The following is a 24,988-nucleotide window of genomic DNA, read 5'->3' as shown; positions in this document are numbered from 1 at the left end:
AGGCTGAGTTAGGTGGCGTTTGGCTTTATTTGCTACTCCATCAATAGCTAGTTTTCTGATGTCTCCTACGCTTTGGTTTGCAGGATGATATAGATTCAGATGATAAAGATGACTCCCAAATGTGTTCGGCCGGTACTAGCCGTCGGTCGATTGATCCTAGTAAAGATCGGTTCCATCTAGAGCTGTCGATCGTGATGGTCCCAACTGCATGACCGATTGTCCCCACTTTCCCCTCATTCTGTGTATGATGGTCCCCGGCAGCAATGCACACTCGACAGTGGAAGCGCTGGGGTCTTCCTGGGAATTCCATGAAATACCAAATAATTTGGCTCCAAAAAATGACTACATATGTTGTACGGAGAACATTCGGCCCACGAACAGAAGTCCAGCCAAAATGACACCCACGGCAGCCACGCACCAAACCAAACAATCTGGTGAGGTGGGTGAGAACCAATGTAGTCGCACCTCATCTCCTACTCTACCTTCCCCGATTCCCAAAGCAATCCCCAACCTAGTTGGCGGTGGCGGAAATCGATTTCAGGTCCGGTGGGTGATGACCCACAAGTGTAGGGGATCTATCATAGTCCTTTCAATAAGTAAGAGTGTCGAAACCAACAAGGAGCAGAAGGAAATGACAAGCGGTTTTCAATAAGGTATTCTCTGCAAGCACTGAAATTATCGGTAACAGATAGTTTTGTGATAAGGTAATTTGTAACGGGTAACAAGCAATAAAAGTAAATAAGGTGCAACAAGGTGGCCCAATCCTTTTTGTAGCAAAGGACAAGCATGGACAAGTTCTTATATAGAGAAAAGCGCTCCCAAGGACACATGGAAATTATCGTCAAGCTAGTTTTCATCACGCTCATATGATTCGCGTTCGTTACTTTGATAATTTGATATGTGGGTGGACCGGTGCTTGGGTACTTCCCTTTCTTGGACAAGCATCCCACTTATATTAACCCCTATTGCAAGCATCTGCAACTACAAAAGAAGTATTAAGGTAAACCTAACCATAGCATGAAACAAGTGGATCCAAATCAGCCTCTTACGAAGGAACGCATAAACTAGGGTTTAAGCTTCTGTCACTCTAGCAACCCATCATCTACTTATTACTTCCCAATGCATTCCTCTAGGCCCAAACAATGGTGAAGTGTCATGTAGTCGATGTTCACATAACACCACTAGAGGAGAGACAACGTACATCTCATCAAAATATCGAACGAATACCAAATTCACATGACTACTAATAGCAAGACTTCTCCCATGTCCTCAGGAACAAACGTAACTACTCACAAAGCATATTCATGTTCATAATCAGAGGGGTATTAATATGCATTAAGGATCTGAACATATGATCTTCCACCAAATAAACCAACTAGCATCAACTACAAGGAGTAATCAACACTACTAGCAACCCATAGGTACCAATCTGAGGTTTTGATACAAAGATTGGATACAAGAGATGAACTAGTGTTTGAGAGGAGATGGTGCTGGTGAAGATGTTGATGGATATTGACCCCCTCCCGATGAGAGGATCGTTGGTGGTGATGATGATGATGATTTCCCCCTCCCGGAGGGAAGTTTCCCCGGCAGAACAGCTCCGCTGGAGCCCTAGATTGGTTCCGCCAAGGTTCCACCTCGTGGCAGCGGAGTTTCGTCCCGTAAACTTGCTTATGATTTTTTTTCCAGCGTAAAAGACTTCATATAGCAGAAGATGGCCACCGGAGGGCTGCTAGGGGGCCCACGAGGCAGGGGGGGCGTGCCCAGGGGGGTAGGGCGTGCCCCCACCCTCGTGGATGATGGGTGGCCCCCTCAGGTATTTCTTCAGCTCAATATTATTTATTAATTCCCAAAATGACTTTCGTGGAGTTTCAGGACTTTTGGAGCTGTGTAGAATAGGTCTCCAATATTTGCTCCTTTTCCAGCCCAGAATCCCAGCTGCCGGCATTCTCCCTCTTCATGTAAACCTTGTAAAATAAGAGAGAATAGGCATAAGTATTGTGACATAACGTGTAATAACAGTCCATAATGCAATAAATATCGATATAAAAGCATGATGCAAAATGGACGTATCAGTAAGTGATGGAAAATGGCCCGACCCTCTTCCTCCCCAGCTCCCCTCCCCTACGGCCCTTCCCTCCGCCTTCGGCCACCCCAGTCCCCCAACAGGCGCCGTCCACAGCTGACGGCTCATTCTTCGGATGGACACTACTAGTGTCAAGAGGGTATTTTCCTCACTGAAATGCATAAGAATCCACTAAGAAACAAAATCAGTGATAAATATTTGAACAATTGCTTGGTTACAATTGTTGAGATAGAATTTGTCAAGTAAGTGAAAGATGAGCCCCCCCCCCCCCCCCCCGCAAAAAAGTAAAGATGAGGATGTCATCAACCTCTTCCAAAAAGGGGATCGTAAGTTTATATTGTAATTTCCATTGTTGTTTGTAAACTTTCTTAATTGTTAGACATATTGCCACAATGATATTTTGCTACTTAATTTTGATGTATGATCATTGAGTCATTGTTGTTTCCATTTTACTATACATTTGTTGTTCTATTATATTGCTTTGGAAAAAATAAGAATACCAGAACCAAATACCTTGCTCCACCACTAACACTCAACTCAATTTTTTGTTGACTCGTAAGCTATTTTTCCGCTGCTATACTTTTTTAGTTTAGGGCATCTCAAACGTTGACCCTCAAACTGCCTGCATCCATCCGCATAGCAGTCCGGACGTCCTTTTTACCGCAAACCGGAAGCAAATAGGGGGTGTGCTTTGCGGGTTTCCGGATAGCTGTCACGCACGCGTCCGACACCCTGAACCATCTCCCTCGTCCATGCCTTTCCTCCTAAAATGGCCAGCTCCGCATTCATGCCGGCCAAGAGCAGACTCGACCTCTCACTAGAGTCGGCACTGAAGCGACACAGCGGCCAAGAGTGTTGCCTACACCACGTCCCGATGCAGGCGCCCTTCTCTCCGCATTCAAACAACACTCATCCGTCTACTTCCCTACATGAAACATGTGTGGCTACCGACCTACTCCGGCGGCACCTGTCTGTTCATCTGCCGGATAACATTAAACACCTCGCCGCTTGGCCTGGCATCCAGATGCTATTTAAACATGCCTAGCACTCGGCAACAACTGCATCACACCTCCGCTCTCGACCTCCTCCTCCTCCGTGCAACACACCCACCATGGCCTCAAGCTCGAAAGCCCGGTGAGACAACCATTCCCGTGAATAGAAGAAGGAGCTCTCCGGTATTGCGGCCGGCTGGCTGGCCTGCCGAGCCAGCCGGATACAGGTTGGCTTGCCGGTGAGCTCTCCAAAGAGCAGCAACGCAGACAAGCCAACGAACGACAAGCTGCCGCCATCGCCCTCGTCGTTCCAGGCTAACATCATCATGGGTGAGGCGCGGGCGCACGTCACCGACATGGTGATAGAAGAGGGAGAGGCGGTGCTCCGGTAGGCGTAGGCCGACCAGAGGTACAACCTCTGGCTCCTCAATGAGCGCCATCCCGTGGAAGAGCAATCGCCAGCATGGGCAGCGTCATGGACGTGGATGAGCAAAAGGCGCTGCTCCTGTCCTACCACGTCTCCCACAAATTCCGCCTCGTGTGATGGCGGCTCCATGTTCTTCGGGAGGAGAAAGAAGCTATGTCACACAGATCGATGCGGTGGGTGAAGGAATTTGAAGGCGTCACCGATGATGTCGCCCGCTCCACATCGGTCCCGCCGCCACGATGACGAGGCTGGCACGTCCACGGCCGCCGCTGATAGCAAGGAAGAGCAGAATATGGGATGATGTTGGTGCTTGGGTCCCAGGAAGGCCACTTCCACCATCGTACCGGGCCTCGGAGGTCACAGCCAGCGAGTTTGCCCGCTTTGTGGAGGTGAAGGCCACTACTCTTACCCTCCCGCTGAAGCTAAACCTGGTGGGCTCATAATCGACCGGTGAGCTTGCCCACTTCGCGGAGGCGGAGGCTATTCTTCATGGGATCATGGCCGGCTAGCGAGCTTGCTGCCAGACATGCGGAAGACATGTCATGGGGAATGAGCGCCGGTGATCATTTACAGTAGGTTAGAATAGGGTTTAGTTGAAATATGTCAAAAATGTAATGAATTTGATCTGTTTTAGATGCAAAACATCAGGTTTTATGTAAACATTATCTAATTTTGACCGAAAGTTGCCCACTTCGTTGAATTTGCAACAAATGTGACCAGACAATTGCGACTAGTTTGGATGGCGGGCTCCCGTATCAGTGCCCGGACACATGTCCAGACTGGTTCATGAATGGATACGGTGTCCGATTTAGGGGTCGGCCTTGGAGATGTCGTTACTTGTCAAGTTCTCCAAAGAACCTCCTAGAAAGTCATTTCTTAAAAATTGCCCAGTTTCTTTTGTGATGTGACTATTAGGGATGGCAATGGGTAGGGTATGGGCGGGTACAACCTCCTTCTACCCAAACCCATACCCATAGAAACTTTCTATACCCATGGGTATAAACTAACACCCATGCCCATACCCATCGGGTATCCTATACCCAATGGGTATCCATTGGGTACAATATATAGCATTCAAATTCTTAAGAGGTAGAGACATGAGTTCAAAATTCAAATGGTCATGGTAGAGTAGTATGGCATGGATGCGGCCTCCTCCGGTGGGTGGCCTCTTGGAGGCATCAGGGGAGTATGAGTAGCGGTTGGTGGAAGACCGACGAAGTGGAAGGCGGTGATGGGAATTGGGGATCGCTGGATCGAGAGTTCGACAAGAGTCTGGTAGCGAAGAGTCGATATTTCATATTTTTGAGGAGTCACATAGGACGTAGGAGGAGTGGCAAGCAGGTGATTATGCACCTATGAGCTATGACTTGTTTAAGGAATACAAGATTTAGGGTTGGACCATATGAGTTTGATGTTAACCGCATTGGTTACCCATGGGCACAATTTCTCACCCATGCCCTACCCACATATTTTGCGGGTATGGGCACCCATTATCCATGGGTACAAAATCTCTCCAAGTCTTGCCCATACCCATTGTTTTCGGATAGGGTACCCACGGGTACCCATACCCATGGGCAAAACTGCCATCCCTAGTGACTATTCAAGCTCCCACTCCCTCTAGTCTATACTACTATTAAACAAGAAAACATATTCATCGCTAAGTGTACCCGGCCTTAGGCACACATAACAACACAAACCAATTACATCCACACGATCAGCGCCATTTAATTAATCTAACCGTTCAGATTATATACTAATCCTCGTCAAAACTGCCTTTAGCAATTTGCCGGGCGGACCAAAACTCTGCCGGTTCCCGTCCCGCATCCCGTTCGTATCCTATAAACTAGGAAACCAACACTGCGTGGAGAATAAATTAGACGTTTGAAAAAGAGAAAGTAAATAACTGACATGCATGCGGAGGAGCAATCGGTGGAAGCTTACCACACGGGACATGCATGCGGAATGTATACTACTATTAAACAAGAAAACATATTCATCGCTAAGTGTACCCAGCCTTAGGCACACATAACAACACAAACCAATTACATCCACACGATCAGCGCCATTTAATTAATCTAACCGTTCAGATTATATACTAATCCTCGTCAAAACTGCCTTTAGCAATTTGCCGGGCGGACCAAAACTCTGCCGGTTCCCGTCCCGCATCCCGTTCGTATCCTATAAACTAGGAAACCAACACTGCGTGGAGAATAAATTAGACGTTTGAAAAAGAGAAAGTAAATAACTGACATGCATGCGGAGGAGCAATCGGTGGAAGCTTACCACACGGGACATGCATGCGGAATCTATACTACTATTAAACAAGAAAACATATTCATCGCTAAATGTACCCAGCCTTAGGCACACATAACAACACAAACCAATTACATCCACACGATCAGTACCATTTAATTAATCTAACCGTTCAGATTATATACTAATCCTCGTCAAAACTGCCTTTAGCAATTTGCCGGGCGGACCAAAACTCTGCCGGTTCCCGTCCCGCATCCCGTTCGTATCCTATAAACTAGGAAACCAACACTGCGTGAAGAATAAATTAGACGTTTGAAAAAGAGAAAGTAAATAACTGACATGCATGCGGAGGAGCAATCGGTGGAAGCTTACCACACGGGACATGCATGCGGAAGAGCAATTGCATGCATCAAGTAGTTACCGCTCCCGCTAATCAAGGTACAAAACCAAGAAAATAAAGCAAGACCATATTGGATATTCCTCCCAAAACTCCTTCTAAAACATTCCGCAAATTAATACGAACAAAGTCATGGCCCAGCGGCTCTTCACGTCGCTCACCGGCGCAGCAAACATGCTCGCCACCGACGTCCACACATGCCGCGGGCGGGAGCCCGAACCGCTTGGGCTACTGGCACACCTTCTCGACATGGTATTCCACGGCCGACGCTGTCAAAAGCGATCTCTTCATCCAATCGGACAAGAACCTCTCCGCCGCCGCTGAGCGCGTCTTCAAGCTACTCGGACATGCGTGTGATGCCTTCTCCTCCTTCGACCCCTATGACGCTGCCGCCGTCTCCCAACGTGCAAGATTGGTTTCAATCGGACCACCCGGCGAAAAGAAGTGTAGGTCTCGCTCGGTCGGACCAAAACTCTGCCGGTTCCCGTCCCGCATCCCGTTCGTATCCTATAAACTAGGAAACCAACACTGCGTGGAGAATAAATTAGACGTTTGAAAAAGAGAAAGTAAATAACTGACATGCATGCGGAGGAGCAATCGGTGGAAGCTTACCACACGGGACATGCATGCGGAAGAGCAATTGCATGCATCGAGTAGTTACCGCTCCCGCTAATCAAGGTACAAAACCAAGAAAATAAAGCAAGACCATATTGGATATTCCTCCCAAAAATCCTTCTAAAAAAATTCCGCAAATTAATACGAACAAAGTCATGGCCCAGCGGCTCTTCACGTCGCTCACCGGCGCAGCAAACATGCTCGCCACCGATGTCCACACATGCCGCGGGCGGGAGCCCGAACCGCTTGGGCTACTGGCACACCTTCTCGACATGGTATTCCACGGCCGACGCCGTCAAAAGCGATCTCTTCATCCAATCGGACAAGAACCTCTCCGCCGCCGCTGAGCGCGTCTTCAAGCTACTCGGACATGCGTGTGATGCCTTCTCCTCCTTCGACCCCTATGACGCTGCCGCCGTCTCCCAACGTGCAAGATTGGTTCCAATCGGACCACCCGGCGAAAAGAAGTGTAGGTCTCGCTCGGTCGGCGCGCATGCAGAAGAACCTGGATGGTCAGACGAACTCAGACCCCCGCCGGAATCACCATAAACGTAGGTGAGTACCGCTTCTTCGAGGGCACTCGGAATTTTTCCTCGATGACAGGAGGCTCGCCATGTCACCAGGTACAGGTCGTCAAGACGGATACAACACCTTCAGGCTATACTCTTCCTCTTCATCTTCTCCACCTTCATTGCACTGGAATCCTACCCAGCTGCACTCACGTGTCCCCAGCGGCCCCGTCTCCATGTCTGATGGGATGAATCCCTACAATATGGATGCATCTTGTCGACTCAATCCCCTCTTATATTCTTTAAATCTCCATCACGTTTGAGGCAGGAACTGCAATTACTTTAGCCAGTGGGATCTATGATGTGAGGGAACGGACATCCATAGGGCACATGTGAGTACCCTGGGTGCTCTTTGTATTACTACTCTTATTTTTCTGTTGGTTCTAATCTTCTTGATCCTTTTCCCATGACAATACCCTGCATGTTTCTGCTGATGTGCTATCTATTGGCACCATATCTGACATTTGTTGTCTTTTTGCACATCACGTTTCTGTGTTTTTTTTTTCGCAAAAAAAAGTTTCTGTGTTTTGTGTTTTTGTCGAAACTGCTATGACTAATAAAAGGTGAAGTGTTTAAATTTCAGGGGTTTGGTGTGCTACTATGAAGTTGTAACATTTCTTACCCCTAGCTATTTACATGTTCTTGCATACTATTCTCTTTCAACATAGCATATTTAGACCCCTAGCTAACTTATAATCTTTGATAACCCATTAGAATGCACTGATGTATATGAACTTGAATCATGTTTCGTTCTACTACTGTTACTTTACATGAAAATATGTTCCTACATTCGAACGAGCTTAGACCCTTTCAATTGTTGCACACTACTTATCTATACCTTGCAGGTAATTTTTCAGACATGTGTACATGTGCAATAAAATCATATGTTGAATTTTCCAGACGTGCATTGCACGTGCAAGGTTACTAGTACTTCAAAACTCAATCCTAACGACGGACAAATGGGAAGTGCCCTTGGTGCCATGGTAAAAAAATCGCCCCATTTTTCCTACCAAATCGAAAAATTGGGAGGACACATGTGAGCTTACCCTTGCCCTTAGCCTACCTCTAGAGTCAGTTCTTTTGCTGGCTTCTAGAATAAGCTGGAATAAGCTGCTCCCTACCCAGCTTATTCTAAAAGCCCAATCAAAAATATTTTTGGTTGGACTTTTAGAATAAGCTGGGCAGGGGACAACTTATTCTGGAAGCCCAAAAAAGCCACCAAAAGAACTGGCCATTAGTAGTGCAACAAGTCATCACATGTAGTTCAGAGTCTTGAGAGATTGTGTGGAGTTTTCCTTTCCATTTCAGAAGCATGTACCTATCCATCTATCCTTATATTTACGGGCTGAGCTACCAAGCTGCCACATCATTTTAGAAGCATGTAATCATCATCCTTGTTTACATCATCGTCGTCGTCGTGACCATCATGGTCGACGGTGGCGGATTCCGAGGGGCCGCAAAGCATTCCTCCCAAGCGTGGGAAATAGATGAGCGCCACAGGGAGAGTGCAAAGGAGGCTGGTGAGGCCGGTGAAGGAGATGGCCTCCTCCACCGTGTACCTGGAGCTGCTGAAGAACAACCGGTTTGTCACGATCGCGCCGACGGCCCCGCCGCTCGCCGTCATACCAGACACCACGCCCATCGACCTGCATAGATTAATTCAACAAATCCATTTTAACTAGATGATAACACATGCCTTGTTGTAGGAATTGGCTGCAGTATATTTTAAATGAAATTTAGTTGTATGTAACATGAGTATTTTGATAACAGTATGTGAACAGAAACTGAACATGCATATAATCTATTGTATTTGATTATTGTATAGTCGTAAAAATATTTACTGACTAAAGTTGCATAATCTAGTGGAAATGACTAAGTATTTCCTGTGCAACATTATATGTTGCGTGGACCTTTCACTTGCATAGTTGCACATTAAGGTGACATGTTTGCACCCTAAGAGAAATAGAATAAGATGATCACTTAGTTATATTAGATTACCCGCTTATTGTGTGAATACATAGAAAATTGGGACATTTACATCTGTGCCCCTAACTCGAACCCACTACTCAGATATGCCCCTAATTTTGAAGCATGCTCAAATTTGCCCCTCCGCCGTTAAATCACTACTCAGAAATACCCTTCCATACAGTACTGTAGCACTTTCCGTCCAATACTGTAGCACTTTCCGTCTGCTACAGTACACATGGGCCTTTGACGGTCAAAGGCCTTTGACTGGCCGAAAGGGCATTTCTGAGTAGTGACTTAACGGCAGAGGGGCAAATTTGAGCATGCTTTGAAATTAGGGGCAAATCTGAGTAGTGACTTAACGGCAGAGGGACAAATTTGAGCATGCTTTGAAATTAGGGGCAAATCTGAGTAGGTGGTTCGAGTTAGGGGCAGAAATGCAAATGGCCCTAGAAAATTTGGTTGGTTTCTTGAGCAAGTTATGTCATAATTTGTTGCATCATAATCTTAACTTGGTTGTTCTGACCTTATTTATTTATTTTTGCGAGAAAAGGAGGGGAAATGCACAAGAGCTCCTGGGTGCTCCACACTCCTACATGAATATTAAATTTTAAAAGTACCAAAAAATGCAAAACAATCTGGAATTTGGGGATATTGAACCTGGGTGCCCAATCTACTCCTGTGTGAAGTTTCGTGAAAAAATATCAGAAAATGTATCCATGGCAAAGGAAATACAGCCATCCAAATAGTTTTTTTAATATATAGGATTTTTTTGTGTTTTATTGTCATGGATATGTTTTCTGGTATTTTTCCACAAAATTTCACGCAAAAGTAGATCGGACAACGAAGTTTGATATCCAAAATCTCTTTTTTTTTTCAAATTTCCTAATAGTTTTTGAACTTAATATTCATATAGGGGGTGGAGCAACCTGGTGCTATAAATCCTCTTCCAGAAAAAAGGAGACCTTATATTAGCTCTGTAGGCGCACATGATCTAAAACAAAACAGTGACTCCTTGATTGCCGGCCTCCACATACATGCATGGTAGATCTCTTACTGGTCAAGCATGATCATATATGTGCACCACACCTTACGCAACAACCGCGTCTCTTTCTGTTTATAAATGGGATTTCAACTAATTTTACCAGGAATCTCCACCCGTTGCTATCTTTGAATAAATGCAAGAAAGCAACGTCGACGTCAGCGACACTGTGCTACTACACAAGGATTCTGTTTTAGATTCTTTTAGATCCACCGGAAGCTTGTCGTCGGCGCGAATCCTCCTAGCTGACTCGTGGTTCAGGCGTTGCTAGCTAGTCAAGTACTCAACACCTTTCATCTCACGCTAGGTAAGCTACCAGCTTCATCTTTTCATCAATCGCCAACTTGTATATTATTGTTATTTTTTTGAGGTTGATTAATTACCACATTTAGCGGTTTGAAATATCTTATACTCGGTATTATTTCATCCTCACATAATATAAAAACGTTTTTGACACTATTATATTATAAGAAAGGAGGGTGTATAGAATCATAACTATACATATGTAAGTGTACCATGCATCCATAAAACGTTATAACCATAAATATTTCATAAATATAAACAAGCTAAATGATACTGTGTAGCGAATTATATGTAGGTATTTGATTAAGGATTAAGCGGAAAATTGTCTTTACCTCTTGGAGACGAAGGGAACGATGCCGAAGGTAAGCCCCGAGGCGGCCTGCACGAACGCCCCGCACGCCACCATCACCGCCATCGTGGCCGCCAGCGACGGAGCCTCCGTGGCGCCCATCCTGCCGACCAGAACGCAAAGGACCGCACCGGTGCTCTGCACGGCCCAGAGCGCCCACAGCCTCCCGCGCATACCGAAACGCCTTCCCACCTCGTCGGACGCCACCCCTCCCGCCGGCCGCGCCACGGTGTTCATCACGCCGAAGCACGCCGCGGCGGCGCCCGCAGCCTCCATGGGCAGCCGGAACCGTCTGCGGAAGAAGTCGGCCGCAACGTTCTCCATGATGAGCTCCACGCCGTAGCAGTAGCCGTAGGTGAGCGCCAGCACCCAGGCCCGATAGTCGGAGACTCCCCCTCGCACCACGTTCCAGAAGCCCTCCCCTTTGGCGCGTTTGGCGCCTCCAGCATAGGCGCAGCCGCTCGGGAGATCGTATGGGAAGGCGAGCACGGCGAGGCCGGTGGTGATGAGCATTGCGCACGGGATAAGGTAGGCGACGCGCCACGCGACGGTGATGGGCACGCCGAGGCGGAGCACGATGAGGTCGTAGGCGAGCGGCATGACGACCTGCGCGGCCGCGCTGCCGACGTTGGCCCAGCCCGCCGCCACGGCGTTGGCGAGGCCGACGCCAGATGGCGCGAAGATGCGGGACATCCAGTGCTGGTTGGCGACGAAGTTGGAGAGCGAGAGGCCCGCGCAGAAGCGCAGCGCGACGAAGCCCGCGGGCGAGGACGCGTACACGGCGGCTAGGGCGAGCGCGAGCGCGCAGACGAGGCTGGCGACCCCGGACGCCCGGCGCGGGCCGAGGAGGTCGCAGGCGGGCCCCATGGCGAGGCGGCCGACGAGGGCGGCGGAGAGCGAGCCGACGGCGGCCGCAGAGGCGTCGGCCGGCGCGAGGACGAGCGCCGGGCGCAGCGCCGGGAGGATGGGCGGCGCGGCGAAGGCGGCGAAGAAGCAGGCGAAGAGGGAGAGCCAGGCGAGGTGGAAGGCCTGCGTGTGCGGCCGCGACAGCGCCAGCGGCCGCAGCTCCGTGGCGCGGCCGTCGGCGTCGACGCCGTGGTCGATGTGGGCCCAGTCACTGTAGTAGCTCTGTTCTTGGTCTACCTTCTTGCCCATGGTGACCATGCCTGCTTCTGCTTAGACCGAGCTAGGCACCGATCAAGCAGGCACGCAGTCGCAGTGATCGATCGGTCAGTGTGTGATCGAACGATCTCTAGACCCTCTGGCGCCCGATCGACCTTGTAGTTGTAGTACTAGGCTGCTACTGGCTAGCCAATGAGGCGAGGGGTTTAGATTTGGGTGAGTGTGTGTGGTTTAAATAGCGGGAAGGAAAGGAGCGGCCACGATACGACGGGAGGGTGGGTGGCAGCTGGGAAGGTGGTGGAATGGAACGGCTGCATACATGCAGGGCGCCGCATGCACGAGAGGAGAGGCTCTCGGGCGGCTCCAAGAGGGAGAGTGATGATTAACGCGCGCTTAGCGTCGCAATCAGTCTAAAGCTTGCACGACACTGTGCTTATTTAGCGGTGGCTCGCGAGAAGTTATGAAAAGTAATAGTGGAGCTACGACGAAGGTAAGGCCTATTTAAGTATTTTTCTCTAAAATCATGAAGAAAACTGAAAACAAAAATATACAATCACTAGTCTGAACCGAGTTCTCTCTCTGGCGCCGCTCCCGCGGGCGGCTCGGGAGAGGAAAACCTAGCACGCCGCCGGGAGCCCACCACCACGCAGCTACTCCCCTCGCCGCCGCCGGTGTGCGCAGCCGGGCAAAGCCCGGGCAGCGTCGTCGGCGGCGGGGCCGTTGGTCTCCTCTGCGCAGGACCGAGCGACGCGGGCGTCTCGATTTGGCGGGGGCTGGTGCTCGGCTCGTCGGGGCTCCAGTGCGGCGAGCTCGCGAGGCTCTTGCGCCATAGCACGCTACGGGTGCGCCCGCGAGGAGACGTGCGTGGATCTGGCGCGGGAGCGTGGAGGCGGAGCGGGGCGGCGGGGCGGGACGGCGGCTGGGTGGCTCGCTGCTGCAGCGGGCGCCCTTGGCGGCGGGGCGGCGGATCCAACGAGCGTGTCGGGGTCCCTTGGCTGGCTGGGTGCGGCCGGATCTGACGGGCCTTGCCGGCCGGATCTGGCGCTAGCATGGCCGGAGGTGGCTGTCGCAAGCGGTTTGCTTGGCAGCGGGCGGCCCCTGGCTGGGTGCAGCCGGATCTGGCGCCCTGGCGGCTGGGGGTCTGGAGGCAGCTCGGGCGGCGACGTGGTCGGCGCCACTAGCCGTGCAGACGAAGCTGTGGGAGATGAATGGCACCTTGCTCGGTGTTGCATCCTCTCGCTGGTGGTCGGGTGAGCTCGACGCTGCTGCGGAGGACGAGATGGTGGTGGCTGGAGGAAGAGGAATGGCGCCGCGGCAGTTGTTGCATCCTTCGTCGAGAGATGAATGGCCTGCAGGCGTTGCATCCTCGAGGATACGAATGGCGTGCTGCTTGGTTGCATCCTTCCGATGGGAGAAGAATGGCGCCACTGCGGGGGTTGCATCCTTCGTCCAGTGGGGGACGCGGACGGAAGGTTGGAAGCATTTCGAGCTTGCCGGGAGGTACGGTTGGCCGTGGAGGCAGAGGTAGTGGCTGGTGTGTAGGCTGATTGGATTCTGGGATCGGGCTATGGAGGTGGGACTGTCGGTGAAAGTCGTACTCCAGTTGTGGTCGGAGTCGTCGATGGCGGCGCCTTCTGGCGTCGCTCCCTTGTTGGAGGCATTGATGTAGCAGCTCCTACCTTGCCTTTCCCGACGTGCTCCGGGGGAAACCCTTAATCTAGTTTAGATCGGACGATGGCGGCGCTATTCGGCGTCGCTTTCTCTCTTGGGGGCATCGTTCTGGAGGTGGATCCGGTCAGAGGGACTCGTGGCCATCGGAGTCGGAGCTGCGCTGCCTTGTACTGGGTGGATGACATTCCGTGGAGTGTAGTGTTGTTATGCGACCAATAGGGTTGATGTTTATCTTTTTCTTTGATCTTCAGATCTTCACTATGTTATGTTTTCCGTTGCTTCCTGCTAAATCTGAATCAAGCCAGCAATTGCTGGATCTTTCAAAAAAAATGTTTAAACACACAAAATTGAGGACTGAGACATGCTAATTCAATAAGTAAGTTTCCAATTAGTATAGTGCAGCAATATACAAAACAAGAAGGAAGAGTGAGGCAGATGGATGGCTCCGTGGAACTTACTTGTGTTCCTCCTATGGTTGGAGCGGCTTAGCGACACTAAATGACTTTAAATTTGGTTCTATAGCAGGATTTAGCAGGTTATTAGTTATTTTCATCTTAACATTAAAAGTACATAGCTTAGCGGGAGCACTTTCCAAAAGCTATTACAACGCCATAGCAGACTTTTTGTTTCACGAATACACAAAGCTCGCGTAACATTTCATAGATAGAAGGAAGAAGAAAGAGTACAATAAAAGATACAACACATGTCATGAACGCAAGAAGGCATAAGCATGGTGTCCAGAGGAGAGAGAGTCGGGGCGCTTAGCCCGAACAGGATGAAGGACATAACTAAACCCACCAAACCTAAAACTAGAGGAGCAGACCAAATCAACAGGACGTCGAACATCTTCAATTCCAACACCGGGACACCACGAGCTAGCAAGATAGTGCCTTTAAGAATGGGAACGATGTCGGGACGCCGTCGCCATCCGATCCGGAGAACCGAACCTAGGGTTTCCCCGATACTCGAAGGGATGCACAGACAAAGGCCATGGCAGCGCCTCCAGGAAGGGAAACGACACCCACGGGTGTCGCCGCCGCCAGCATCGGCAAGCCGAGCATAGATTTCGCCTAGCCAAGTTCGAGCAATCCCAAAGCCACCAGATCAGGATCCAAAGATGCCGGAGACAACCTGCTTGTCGACCGCTACCTCACATGAGGGTGAGGCTGCACATGTCGCCGACGAAAAACGCGAGCTTTTATACATGCCTACATCAAACTCTAGATTTTCTTTTCTTTTTAATCTCAAGAAAATAGTTGATTAGACTTACACAGCTACTGGACGACAGAAATGTGAACTAGCGGTGCTCGTAGCCTCATAGCTGCAATATACATATGCATGTATTATCACTGTTTTGTTGCGCACTCCCATCGTGAACAAGTATTTCACGTACTCTGTGTTGAGTTTGAGTATCGTGATTAGTTAGGAAATATGAGATAGGCTAGAACTTGTTCTGGCTTGTCTTGTACTCCCAGTTAATCGTGTATTCCTACATATACGCCCATGAGGCTCAAGCAATAAACAACGATTCCACTAATCCCTCTTAACAAGGTATCAGAGCCAAGAGGTCTTGAGTTCAAGACCTGGCCGATGCAATTAAATTGCAGTCCACTTTCGGTCCACATTTAGGTCTGAGTGAGCCACCCATGAGGGGAGTGTTGACGTATAAATGTATTGTCTAGTATCTTCCATCAGATCGATCTTTCGGTTGCATTGACTAGGGCATGCTACGCTCTCGGCTACATCAACATCGGCACAAAGGTCTACCACCTTACTTGAGTAATCTCGTCGGATTCCTCTACAGCCATGACCTCCGCGATGCATCGATCGTTACGATGAAGGAAATATGCCCTAGAGGCAATAATAAAGTTATTATTTATTTTCTTATATCATGATAAATGTTTATTATTCATGCCAGAATTGTATTAACCGGAAACTTAGTACATGTGTGAATACATAGACAAAACATAGTGTCCCTAGTATGCCTCTACTAGATTATCTCGTTAATAAAAGATGGTTATGTTTCAAAACCATAGACATGTGTTGTCATTTGATGAATGGAATCACATCATTAGGAGAATCATGTGATGGACATGACCCATCCATTAGCTTAGCATTATGATCGTTACAGTTTCATTGCTACTGCTTTCTTCATGACTTTTACATGTTCCTCAGACTATGAGATTATGCAACTCCCGAATACCGGAGGAACACCTTGTGTGCTATCAAACGTCACAACGTAATGGGTGACTATAAGGATGCTCTACAAGTGTCTCCGAAGGTGTTTGTTAGGTTGGCATAGATCGAGATTAGGATTTGTCACTCTGTGTCCCTCCCGGTAATAATCATCACTATAATTAAGCCTTGCAAGCAATGTGACCAATAAGTTAGTTGCCGGATGAAGCATTACGGAACGAGTAAAGACACTTGCCGATAATGAGATTGAACTAGGTATGATGATACCGACGATCGAATCTCGGGCAAGTACCGATGACAAAGGGAACAACGTATGTTGTTATGCGGTTTGACCGATAAATATCTTCGTAGAATATGTAGGAGCCAATATGAGCATCCAGGTTCCGCTATTGGTTATTGATCGGAGACGTGTCTTGATCATGTCTACATAGTTCTCCAACCCGTAGGGTCCGCATGATTAACGTTCGATGACGATTTGTATTATGAGTTATGTGTTTTTGATGACCGAAGTTTGTTCGGAGTCCCGGATGAGATCACGGACGTGATGAGGAGTCCCGAAATGATCGAGACATATATATATTGATATATTGGAAGGCTATGTTCAGACACCGGAAAGGTTTCAGATAGGTTCAGGCATTTTCCGGAGTACCGGGAGGTTACTGGAACCCCCCGGGAGAAGTAATGGGCCTTATTGGGCCATACGGAAAACGAGGAAGCAGGCCAAGGGGAGGTGGCGCCCCCCCATATATCCGAATTGGACTAGGGGAAGGGGGCGGCGCCCCCCTTGCCGTTTCCTACTCCCTCTCTCTTTACCTCTTTCCTTCTCCGCTACTCCAAAAAGGAAAGGGATTCCTACTAGGACTTGGAAGTCCTAGTAGGACTCCATATTCTTGGCGCGCCCCCTCTAGGGCCGACCTCCTTATCCCTCCTTTATATACGGGGGCAGTGTTGGGGAACGCAGTAATTTCAAAAAAAAATCCTACGATCACACAAGATCTATCTAGGTGATGCATAGCAACGAGAGGGGAGAGTGTGTCCACGTACCCTCGTAGACCGAAAGTGGAAGCATTAGTTAACACGGTTGATGTAGTCGAATGTCTTCATGATCCAACTGATCCAAGTACCGAATGTATGGCACATCTGCATTCAGCACACATTCAGCTCGGTGACGTCCCTCGTACCCTTGATCCAGTTGAGGCCGAGGGAGAGTTTCGTCAGCAGGATGGTGTAGCGACGGTGATGATGAAGTTACCGGTGCAGGGGGTTGCCTAAGCACTACGACGATATGACCGAGGTGTGTAACTATGGAGGGGGGCACCGCACACGGCTAAAAGATCAACTTGTGTGTCCTAGGGTTCCCCCTGCCCCCGTATATAAAGGAGCAAGGGGAGGCCTGCCGACCCTCCTAGGGCGCTCCCCACAAGGGGAGTTCTACTAGGACTACTAGTCCTAGTAGGATTACACCAAGAGGGAGAGAGGGAGAAGGAAGGAGAGGGAGAGGAAGTAGGAAGGGGGGGCGCCGCCCCCCTTCCCTTGTCCTATTCGGACTCAAGTGGGGGCGCGAACAGCCTCCTGCAGCCCTCCTCTCTCTCCACTAAGGCACATCGAGGCCCGTTAGTTCCCTCGGGGGGTTCCGGTAACCCATCGACACTTCGGTTTTATCCGAAACTTCTCTGGAACACTTACGGTGTCCGAATATAGCCGTCCAATATGTCAATCTTTATGTCTCGACCATTTTGCGACTCCTCGTCATGTCTATGATCTCATCCGGGACTCCGAACAAACTTCGGTCATCAAATCACATAACTCATAATACAAATCATCATCGAACGTTAAGCGTGCGGACCCTACAGGTTCGAGAACTATGTAGACATGACCGAGACACATATCTGGTCAATAACCAATAGCGGAACCTGGATGCTCATATTGGCTCCTACATATTCTACGAAGATCTTTATCGGTCAAACCGCATAACAACATACGTTGTTCCCTTTGTCATCGGTACTTGCCCGAGATTCGATTGTCGGTATCATCATACCTAGTTCAATATCGTTACCGGCAAGTCTCTTTACTCGTTCCGTAATACTTCATCCCGCAACTAACTCATTACTCATAATGCTTGCAAGGCTTATAGTGATGAGCATTACCGAGAGAGCCCAGAGATACCTCTTCGAAACACGGAGTGACAAATTCTAATCTCGATCTATGCCAACCCAACAAACACCTTCGGAGACACCTGTAGAGCATATTTATAATCATCCATTTACGTTGTGATGTTTGATAGCACACAAGGTGTTCCTCCGGTATTCGGGAGTTGCATAATCTCATAGTCTGAGGAACATGTATAAGTCATGAAGAAAGCAGTACCAATGAAACTATAACGATCATAATGCTAAGCTAACGGATAGGTCATGTGCATCACATCATTCTACTAATGTTGTGATCCCGTTCATCAAATGACAACACATGTCTATGGTTAGGAAACTTAACCTTCTTTGATAAATGAGCTAGTCTAGTAGAGACATACTAGGGACAATATGTTTTGTCTATGTATTCACAGATGTACTAAGTTTCCGGTTGATACATTTCTAGCATGAATAATAAACATTTATCATGAAATAAGGAAATAAGTAATAACTTTATTATTGCCTCTAGGGCATATTTTCTTCAGGCAGGGGGCACCCTAGGACACACCAAGTCTTCTCTTAGCCGTGTGCGGTGCCCCCCTCCACAGTTACACGCCTCGATCATATCACGGTAGTGCTTAGGCGAAGCCCTGCGCCGGTAGCATCATCATCACCGTCGCCACACCGTCGTGCTGACGGAACTCACCCTCGTCCTCAACTGGATCAAGAGCACACAGGACGTCATCAAGATGAACGTGTGCTAAACGTGGAGGTGCCGTACGTTCTGTACTTGGATCGGTTGGATCGCTAAGACGTTCGACTACATCAACCGCGTTAACTAAACTCTTCCGCTTTCGTTCTACGAGGGTACGTGGACACACTCTTGAAAGTGAAACAATCCCTAGGTGGTTTTGGTAATTCCTAACAACATATAGCTCATTGAGCTAACATCATTCCAAGATGAACATTTCAGGAAAAGCTAAATGTGTAGGACCTTGAAGTATGTCTAGAGGGGGGGGGGTGATTAGACTACTTGACCAATAAAAACTTAACCTTTTCCCAATTTTAGAGTTTGGCAGATTTTAGCTGTTCTAGGACAAGTCAAGCAATCATCACACAATACAAGCAAGCATGCAAAGAGTGTATAGGCAGCGGAAAATAAAGCATGCAACTTGCAAGAAAGTAAAGGGGAGGGTTTGGAGGATTCAAACACAATTGGAGACACAGATGTTTTTGGCATGGTTCCGATAGGTGGTGCTATCGTACATCCACGTTGATGGAGACTTCAACCCACGAAGGGTAACGGCTGCGCGAGTCCACAGAGGGCTCCACCCACGAAGGGTCCACGAAGTAGCAACCTTGTCTATCCCACCATGGCCGTCGCCCACGAAGGACTTGCCTAACTAGCGGTAGATCTTCACGAAGTAGGCGATCTCCTTGCCTTTACAAACTCCTTGGTTCAACTCCACAATCTTGTCGGAGGCTCCCAAGTGACACCTAGCCAATCTAGGAGACATCACTCTCCAAGAAGTAACAAATGGTGCGTTGATGATGAACTCCTTGCTCTTGTGCTTCAAATGATAGTATCCCCAACACTCAACTCTCTCTCATAGGATTTGGATCTGGTGGAAAGAGGGTTTAAGTGGAAAGCAACTTGGGGAAGGCTAGAGATCAAGATTCATATGGTAGGAATGGAATATCTTGGCCTCAACACATGAGTAGGTGGTTCTCTCTCAGAAATGGTAAGTTGGAAGTGTAGGTTTAGTCTGATGGCTCTCTCCACGAATGAAGAGGAGGTGGAGGGGTATATATAGCCTCCACACAAAATCTAACCGTTACACACAATTTACCAAACTCGGTGGGACCGAATAGTTAAACTCGGTCGGACCGATTTAGTAAACCTAGTGACCGTTAGTGATTTTCGGTGGGACTGACATGCATCTCGGTGAGACCGATTCGGTTAGGGTTAGGGCATAACGTAATCTCGGTAAGACCGATTACACAAACTCGGTGAGACCGATTTGGTAATAAGCTTTCCAGAGAGTTGGTCAGGTAAACTCGGTGGGACCGATTTGCTCTTTTCGGTGAGACCGAAATGTTACAAAAAGGAAACAGAGAGTTTACATTGCAATCTCGGTGGGACCGATCGCTCACTTCGGTTAGACCGAAACGTTACGAAGGGAAACAGAGAGATTACAATCCCATCTCGGTGAGACCGAGATCCCTATCGGTAAGACCGATTTGCTTAGGGTTTGTGGCAGTGGCTATGACTTTTGGAATCGGTGGCGCCGGATTGAAAGAATCGGTGTGACCGATTTTGGCTTTAGGTTTAGGTCATTTGTGGATGTGGGAAAGTAGTTGAGGGTTTTGGAGCATATCACTAAGCACATGAAGCAAGAGGCTCATTAAGCAACACCTCATCCCTTCTTGATAGTATTGGCTTTTCCTATAGACTCAATGTGATCTTGGATCACTAAAATGTAAAATGAAGAGTCTTGAGCTTTTGAGCTTGAGCCAATCCTTTGTCCTTAGTATTTTGAGGGATCCACTTTCATCATCCATGCCATGCCATTCATTGAGCTTTCCTGAAATAATAGTCTTGGAATAGCATTAGCTCAATGAGCTATATGTTGTTATGAATTACCAAAACCACCTAGGGATAGTTGCACTTTCAATCTCCCCCTTTTTGGTAATTGATGACAACATATAGATCAAAGCTTCGACAAATGATAATAAAATTTAAATAACATCGTCGCTTTGAGAAGTATGTGATAAGCAAGAGCTCCCCCTAAATTTGTGCATAGTTTTAGATTTGCTTTGGACTGCAAATGCACAATGAATTAGGCTCATGGGTTACTCTTCCATGTCACATACATCTTGGTGGAGCGCTCAAAATAATAAACAATGAATACATGCACTCATCACCAAGCATAGTGAGTGATCACATAAGATAGATAGGATAATATCAAGCATGCATAAGTGTAGCTTATGATCAAACACATGATCATCAATGTCTCACAAGCATAGTATCTCAACCAAAAGCAAACAAAGATAAAACCACCAAAAAGCAAGAGAGAACAAAAGCAACACTCTCTCTCTCGAAGCCTATGATCTATACATTTTTCTCCCCCTTTGGCAACAAGTTACCAAAAAGTTCATAGAAAATGCATAGTGCTAGATCGACTCTCAGGCTTGATCTTCTGGTGGTGGTGTCCTGATGACTCCAAGGACGAAGGCTTCAGTTGATGTAGAGGGTGCTGGAGTTGATGCTGAAGCTGGTTGCACTGGAGCTGAAGGGGCAGTAGCTGGTGCTGAAGATGTTGCTCTAGTGTCTGTCACTGGCACTGCAACTGACCTCTGGGCTCTGGGCACTCTGGCAAACACATTGGTGGTTGTCTTGCCCTTCCTCTCCTGCATGTCATCCTGCAGCTGCTCCACAACTGACTGAATCTCAGTTACCTTGACATCTAGATCATAGAATTTTTGTTCCATGATTCTTTCCAGGCTCTCCTGGTTTTGAGTTAGGGTGGCCAACCCCTTCTCAATCCTCAGAGATGATGCTATCAAGTAACCAAGCTGCTCCTGTTTGGTTTTCAAGAAATATTCAGATGCCTCCTCTTGAGTTGGCATCTTGGCAGCCTTCTCCTTCCTTGCCTTCTCCTTCTTCTCCTGAGCTTGAACTGATGATGGATCATCTTCATTCATGACAACCTCATTGTCCTCAAAGTCTGGATAAAGTGGAAAGTGTTCCTTATCCAACTGATATTTGCCTGTGCCCATCTTTGAGTTGATCAATTCCTGAATCTGAGGTGCATATCCACAGCTCCTCTTCTGATCTGCTGCAGTCCTCTTGATAGTTTCAACTATAAGGCTCATGACTTTGAATTTTTGTGGCACATCAAATAAATGCAACATGTTGATGGCATGCCCTCTGATCATGTTATGGTCACCTGACTTGGGCAACAGAGTGTGCCTCAGAATCCAATTGATAGTAGCCAGCCCTGATAGCAGAAAGTGGACTGATCCAAAAGAGAAAGTCTCTAGGGCTTTGTCTGGGATCTCCTTGTACATGTGAGCCATGGAATTGTGTCCCATCTTCTTCTTTGCATAAATGTCCAGATCATCATCATTTTCCTTTGGGGCATTAATCAGACTTGCCCATTCTTCAACAGTGGATTGGTACCTTGTACCTTTAGACATCCAAACAATTCTCCCATCTGGATAAAAATGTGTTGTGGAGTAGAATTGCATGATAAGTTCATCATTCCAATTTGTGAGCTTTTGCCCAACAAAATCTGCAACTCCACAACCAACAAAGCTGTCTTGCACTCCAGGATAGTGCCGTTCATTCTCCTTGATGTATTTCCAGTCAACCCACCTCATGTCACAAACTATGGGCTTCTTGTCCAACAAGATTGTCTCATAGAAGTCCTGCTGTTCCTTTGTATGGAACCTGTAATCAACAGCAGTTCTTCTCCTTGTGGCATATGGATCTGCCATTCTCCACAGTCTCATCCCTGAATCCTTCCTGATTTTCATGTCCTCAGCCACAGGATGGGCATCATTGTGGTCTGGTATCTAGGGCTTGAGTTTTCTTAGAACCTGCCCTTCTTCATCTTCCTCCTCAGCAACATTGGGCACTGGGGCCTTGTTCTTCTCAGCAGCTGGAATACTCCTGGTATTCCTCTTTGGTGCAGACTTGGCCTTGGGGGAAGCTTTGGGTGCTTCCTTGGGCTTAGATGTTGCAGCCCCTGATCTGATTGCATCCCCCATAAGCTTAGGTGCCTTTGGTGCTGGTGCAGCAAAGCTCTTCCTCTTCCATCATGGAAGGTTGCCCAACAACTCTGGCCATGGTCTTCTTGACCCTTTCCTTCCTCTTCTTGCTTTCATCAGCTGGCTCTTTGGGATCAGGATTTTCAGGCAGTTGAGTTGATGCTCTGGCCTTGGGCATAGGTTGCCTTCTTGCAGGCCTTTTAATCTTCATGCCTGGCTTTATATCCTTTGCTGAGCCATATTCCTTCTTGAGCACCACTTTCTTGGAAGTAGCCTCATCTTCCTCAGCCTTGTAATCTTCATCCTCTGAATCTGAAGTTCTTTTCCTCCTTTGCCTAGTTGCAGCCTTAGGCAAATTGCTAGGAGTACTTTTGCTCCCTTCATCTGAAGTACTGGAGGGACTAGTGCCGTCACTCAAGTCCATCTGCTCTTCTGGCCTGTTCTGGCTGTCACTTTGATCAGACATACTGCAAAAGCTGACTGCTGACCCTGTGAAGAGTTATAGATGAGATAGAAAAGATGAGCATCACAAAATGCAGAGGTTTTTGCAAAAGAATGACTCAAAAGTTCAGTTTTAGTTTTCCACAGAAAGCATTTCGGATCCACCGATTTTCAAACTCGGTGATACCGAAGCAGTTTTGGAACCTAAACTGATGATCTCGGTTGGACCGAGTTTCAGTTCGGTGGTACCGAGACTGCTAGGGTTTCACAGAATCCTCAAATCGGTTGCACCGATTAGTAATTCTCGGTCAGACCGAGAGTCACTAGTGCAATGGCATAAGCCAAATCGGTGAGACCGAGTTTTTCAACTCGGTGGGTCCGAGATGGTTTCGGCGGAAACCTAAACCTAAAAATTTGAATCACATCTAATCTATGAACTACTTTGGCTGGATAGAAGAGTTTCAATCGTGGCAAGATTCAATATGAAAACAATGTGCTAGGAATCAGACGTGGATAGCACAAAGATCAAGTCCATACCCTAACTTGGCGGTGGACTTGCTACGGCGGCAACGGCGGGGACGAAATCCGTTGACGGCGGCGAAGACCAGCGACAGGAGGCTGCTGGCGACGAGGAGACGATCCGGAGACCACGATGGCAGAGCGAGCTGTTGCGCGGGCGAAGGGTTTCGGAGAAATTTCCAAAGTTTTGCCCGTGGCTATATATAGCCCGACCCTGTCGGTGTGACCGAGTGGAACAACTCGGTGGCACCGAGATGCATAACTGTGTTCAGTTACAGCAAATCGGTGAGACCGAAAAGTTCAAATCGGTTGCACCGAGATTGAAAACTCAGATCAACTTGATGATCTCGGTAGGACCGAAATGGAAGGATCGGTCAGACCGAGAATCACTAAGAGGTTTTGGAAGTTTAAGTCTATGACGAATCGGGGACTCCGAGTGCTCCTCACACAGAGTGGTTCGAATCTGACTTGATCAAATTTTGTGATGTAGCATGAATAGAGTTTGAGACGAGAAAAGCATAGATAGCTAAAGAAGGTTCTTAGGCATTCTTGTCCATCCACTTGGCACAAAGAAAAGAACCAAACAATCAAAACAACAAGTGGATGTCCTTGAATGAGTAAAATATGCACCAACATGCTCACACAATAAGATGGCAATTGAAATATGTGGCAAAGCATGCACAACCAATTCTAGCATCTATCAAACAATTGGCGATGACTAGGTCATCTATATATGAGTATATTGACTTAGGAGTCAAATGAGAACATTTGATCATAGGTCATACTCATCGTTTAAGCTCAAGTGGGGTTACCACTTTTACATAATGCATTAATGTGTTCACACCATTAGAGTTGCTTTGACTCAATTCTTAGAGTTAAGCTCCCCCTAGATGTGAGATCCCCCCTTAGAGGGATGAACTAACCTTGGGTTTTGTCGATGATGACTTCATGTAGGTGTTGAAGATGTAGATGCTCAATGTTGATGTAGATCATTTGGAGCAATCCTTTGGAGTGAGTTGCACTTTCAACTTGCCTACATGGGTTAGTCCCACAAGGAACAAACAAGAATATCCATAGACATAGAGTGATGCACACACAAGATGATGTCCATGAAAACATTAGGTTACCTTGTCCCTTGCCTT

At 47.8% G+C, this 24,988-nt stretch overlaps 1 protein-coding gene across 1 annotated transcript; it reads right to left on the bottom strand.

The window, feature by feature from the left end:
* Positions 1-8,315: 8,315 nt before the first annotated feature.
* On the bottom strand, positions 8,316-12,299 carry LOC123162343 (probable high-affinity nitrate transporter 2.4). Its single transcript, XM_044580137.1, has 2 exons — positions 10,982-12,299; positions 8,316-8,985 (listed from the first exon to the last, which is right to left on the bottom strand). Exons 1-2 carry the CDS (start codon positions 12,160-12,162, stop codon positions 8,706-8,708), a joined length of 1,461 nt encoding a protein of 486 aa, XP_044436072.1. The 5' UTR covers positions 12,163-12,299; the 3' UTR covers positions 8,316-8,705.
* Between the last annotated feature and the right edge of the window lie 12,689 nt (positions 12,300-24,988).

The sequence above is a fragment of the Triticum aestivum genome, chromosome 7B (assembly GCF_018294505.1).
Source record: "Triticum aestivum cultivar Chinese Spring chromosome 7B, IWGSC CS RefSeq v2.1, whole genome shotgun sequence".
NCBI lineage: Eukaryota > Viridiplantae > Streptophyta > Magnoliopsida > Poales > Poaceae > Triticum > Triticum aestivum.
The sequence above is the reverse complement of the archived record's forward strand: the minus strand, read 5'-3'. Positions and strand labels throughout refer to the sequence as shown.

What these genes read in the sequence shown, in the direction of transcription:
- LOC123162343 (XM_044580137.1), bottom strand. Translation starts at nt 12,162, where the DNA reads ATGGTCACCATGGGCAAGAAGGTAGACCAAGAACAGAGCTACTACAGT. An exon ending in GTTCCCTTCGTCTCCAAGAG is followed by an intron (nt 8,986 to 10,981) that starts GTAAAGACAATT and finishes TAATCTATGCAG; the next exon opens with GTCGATGGGCGTGGTGTCTG.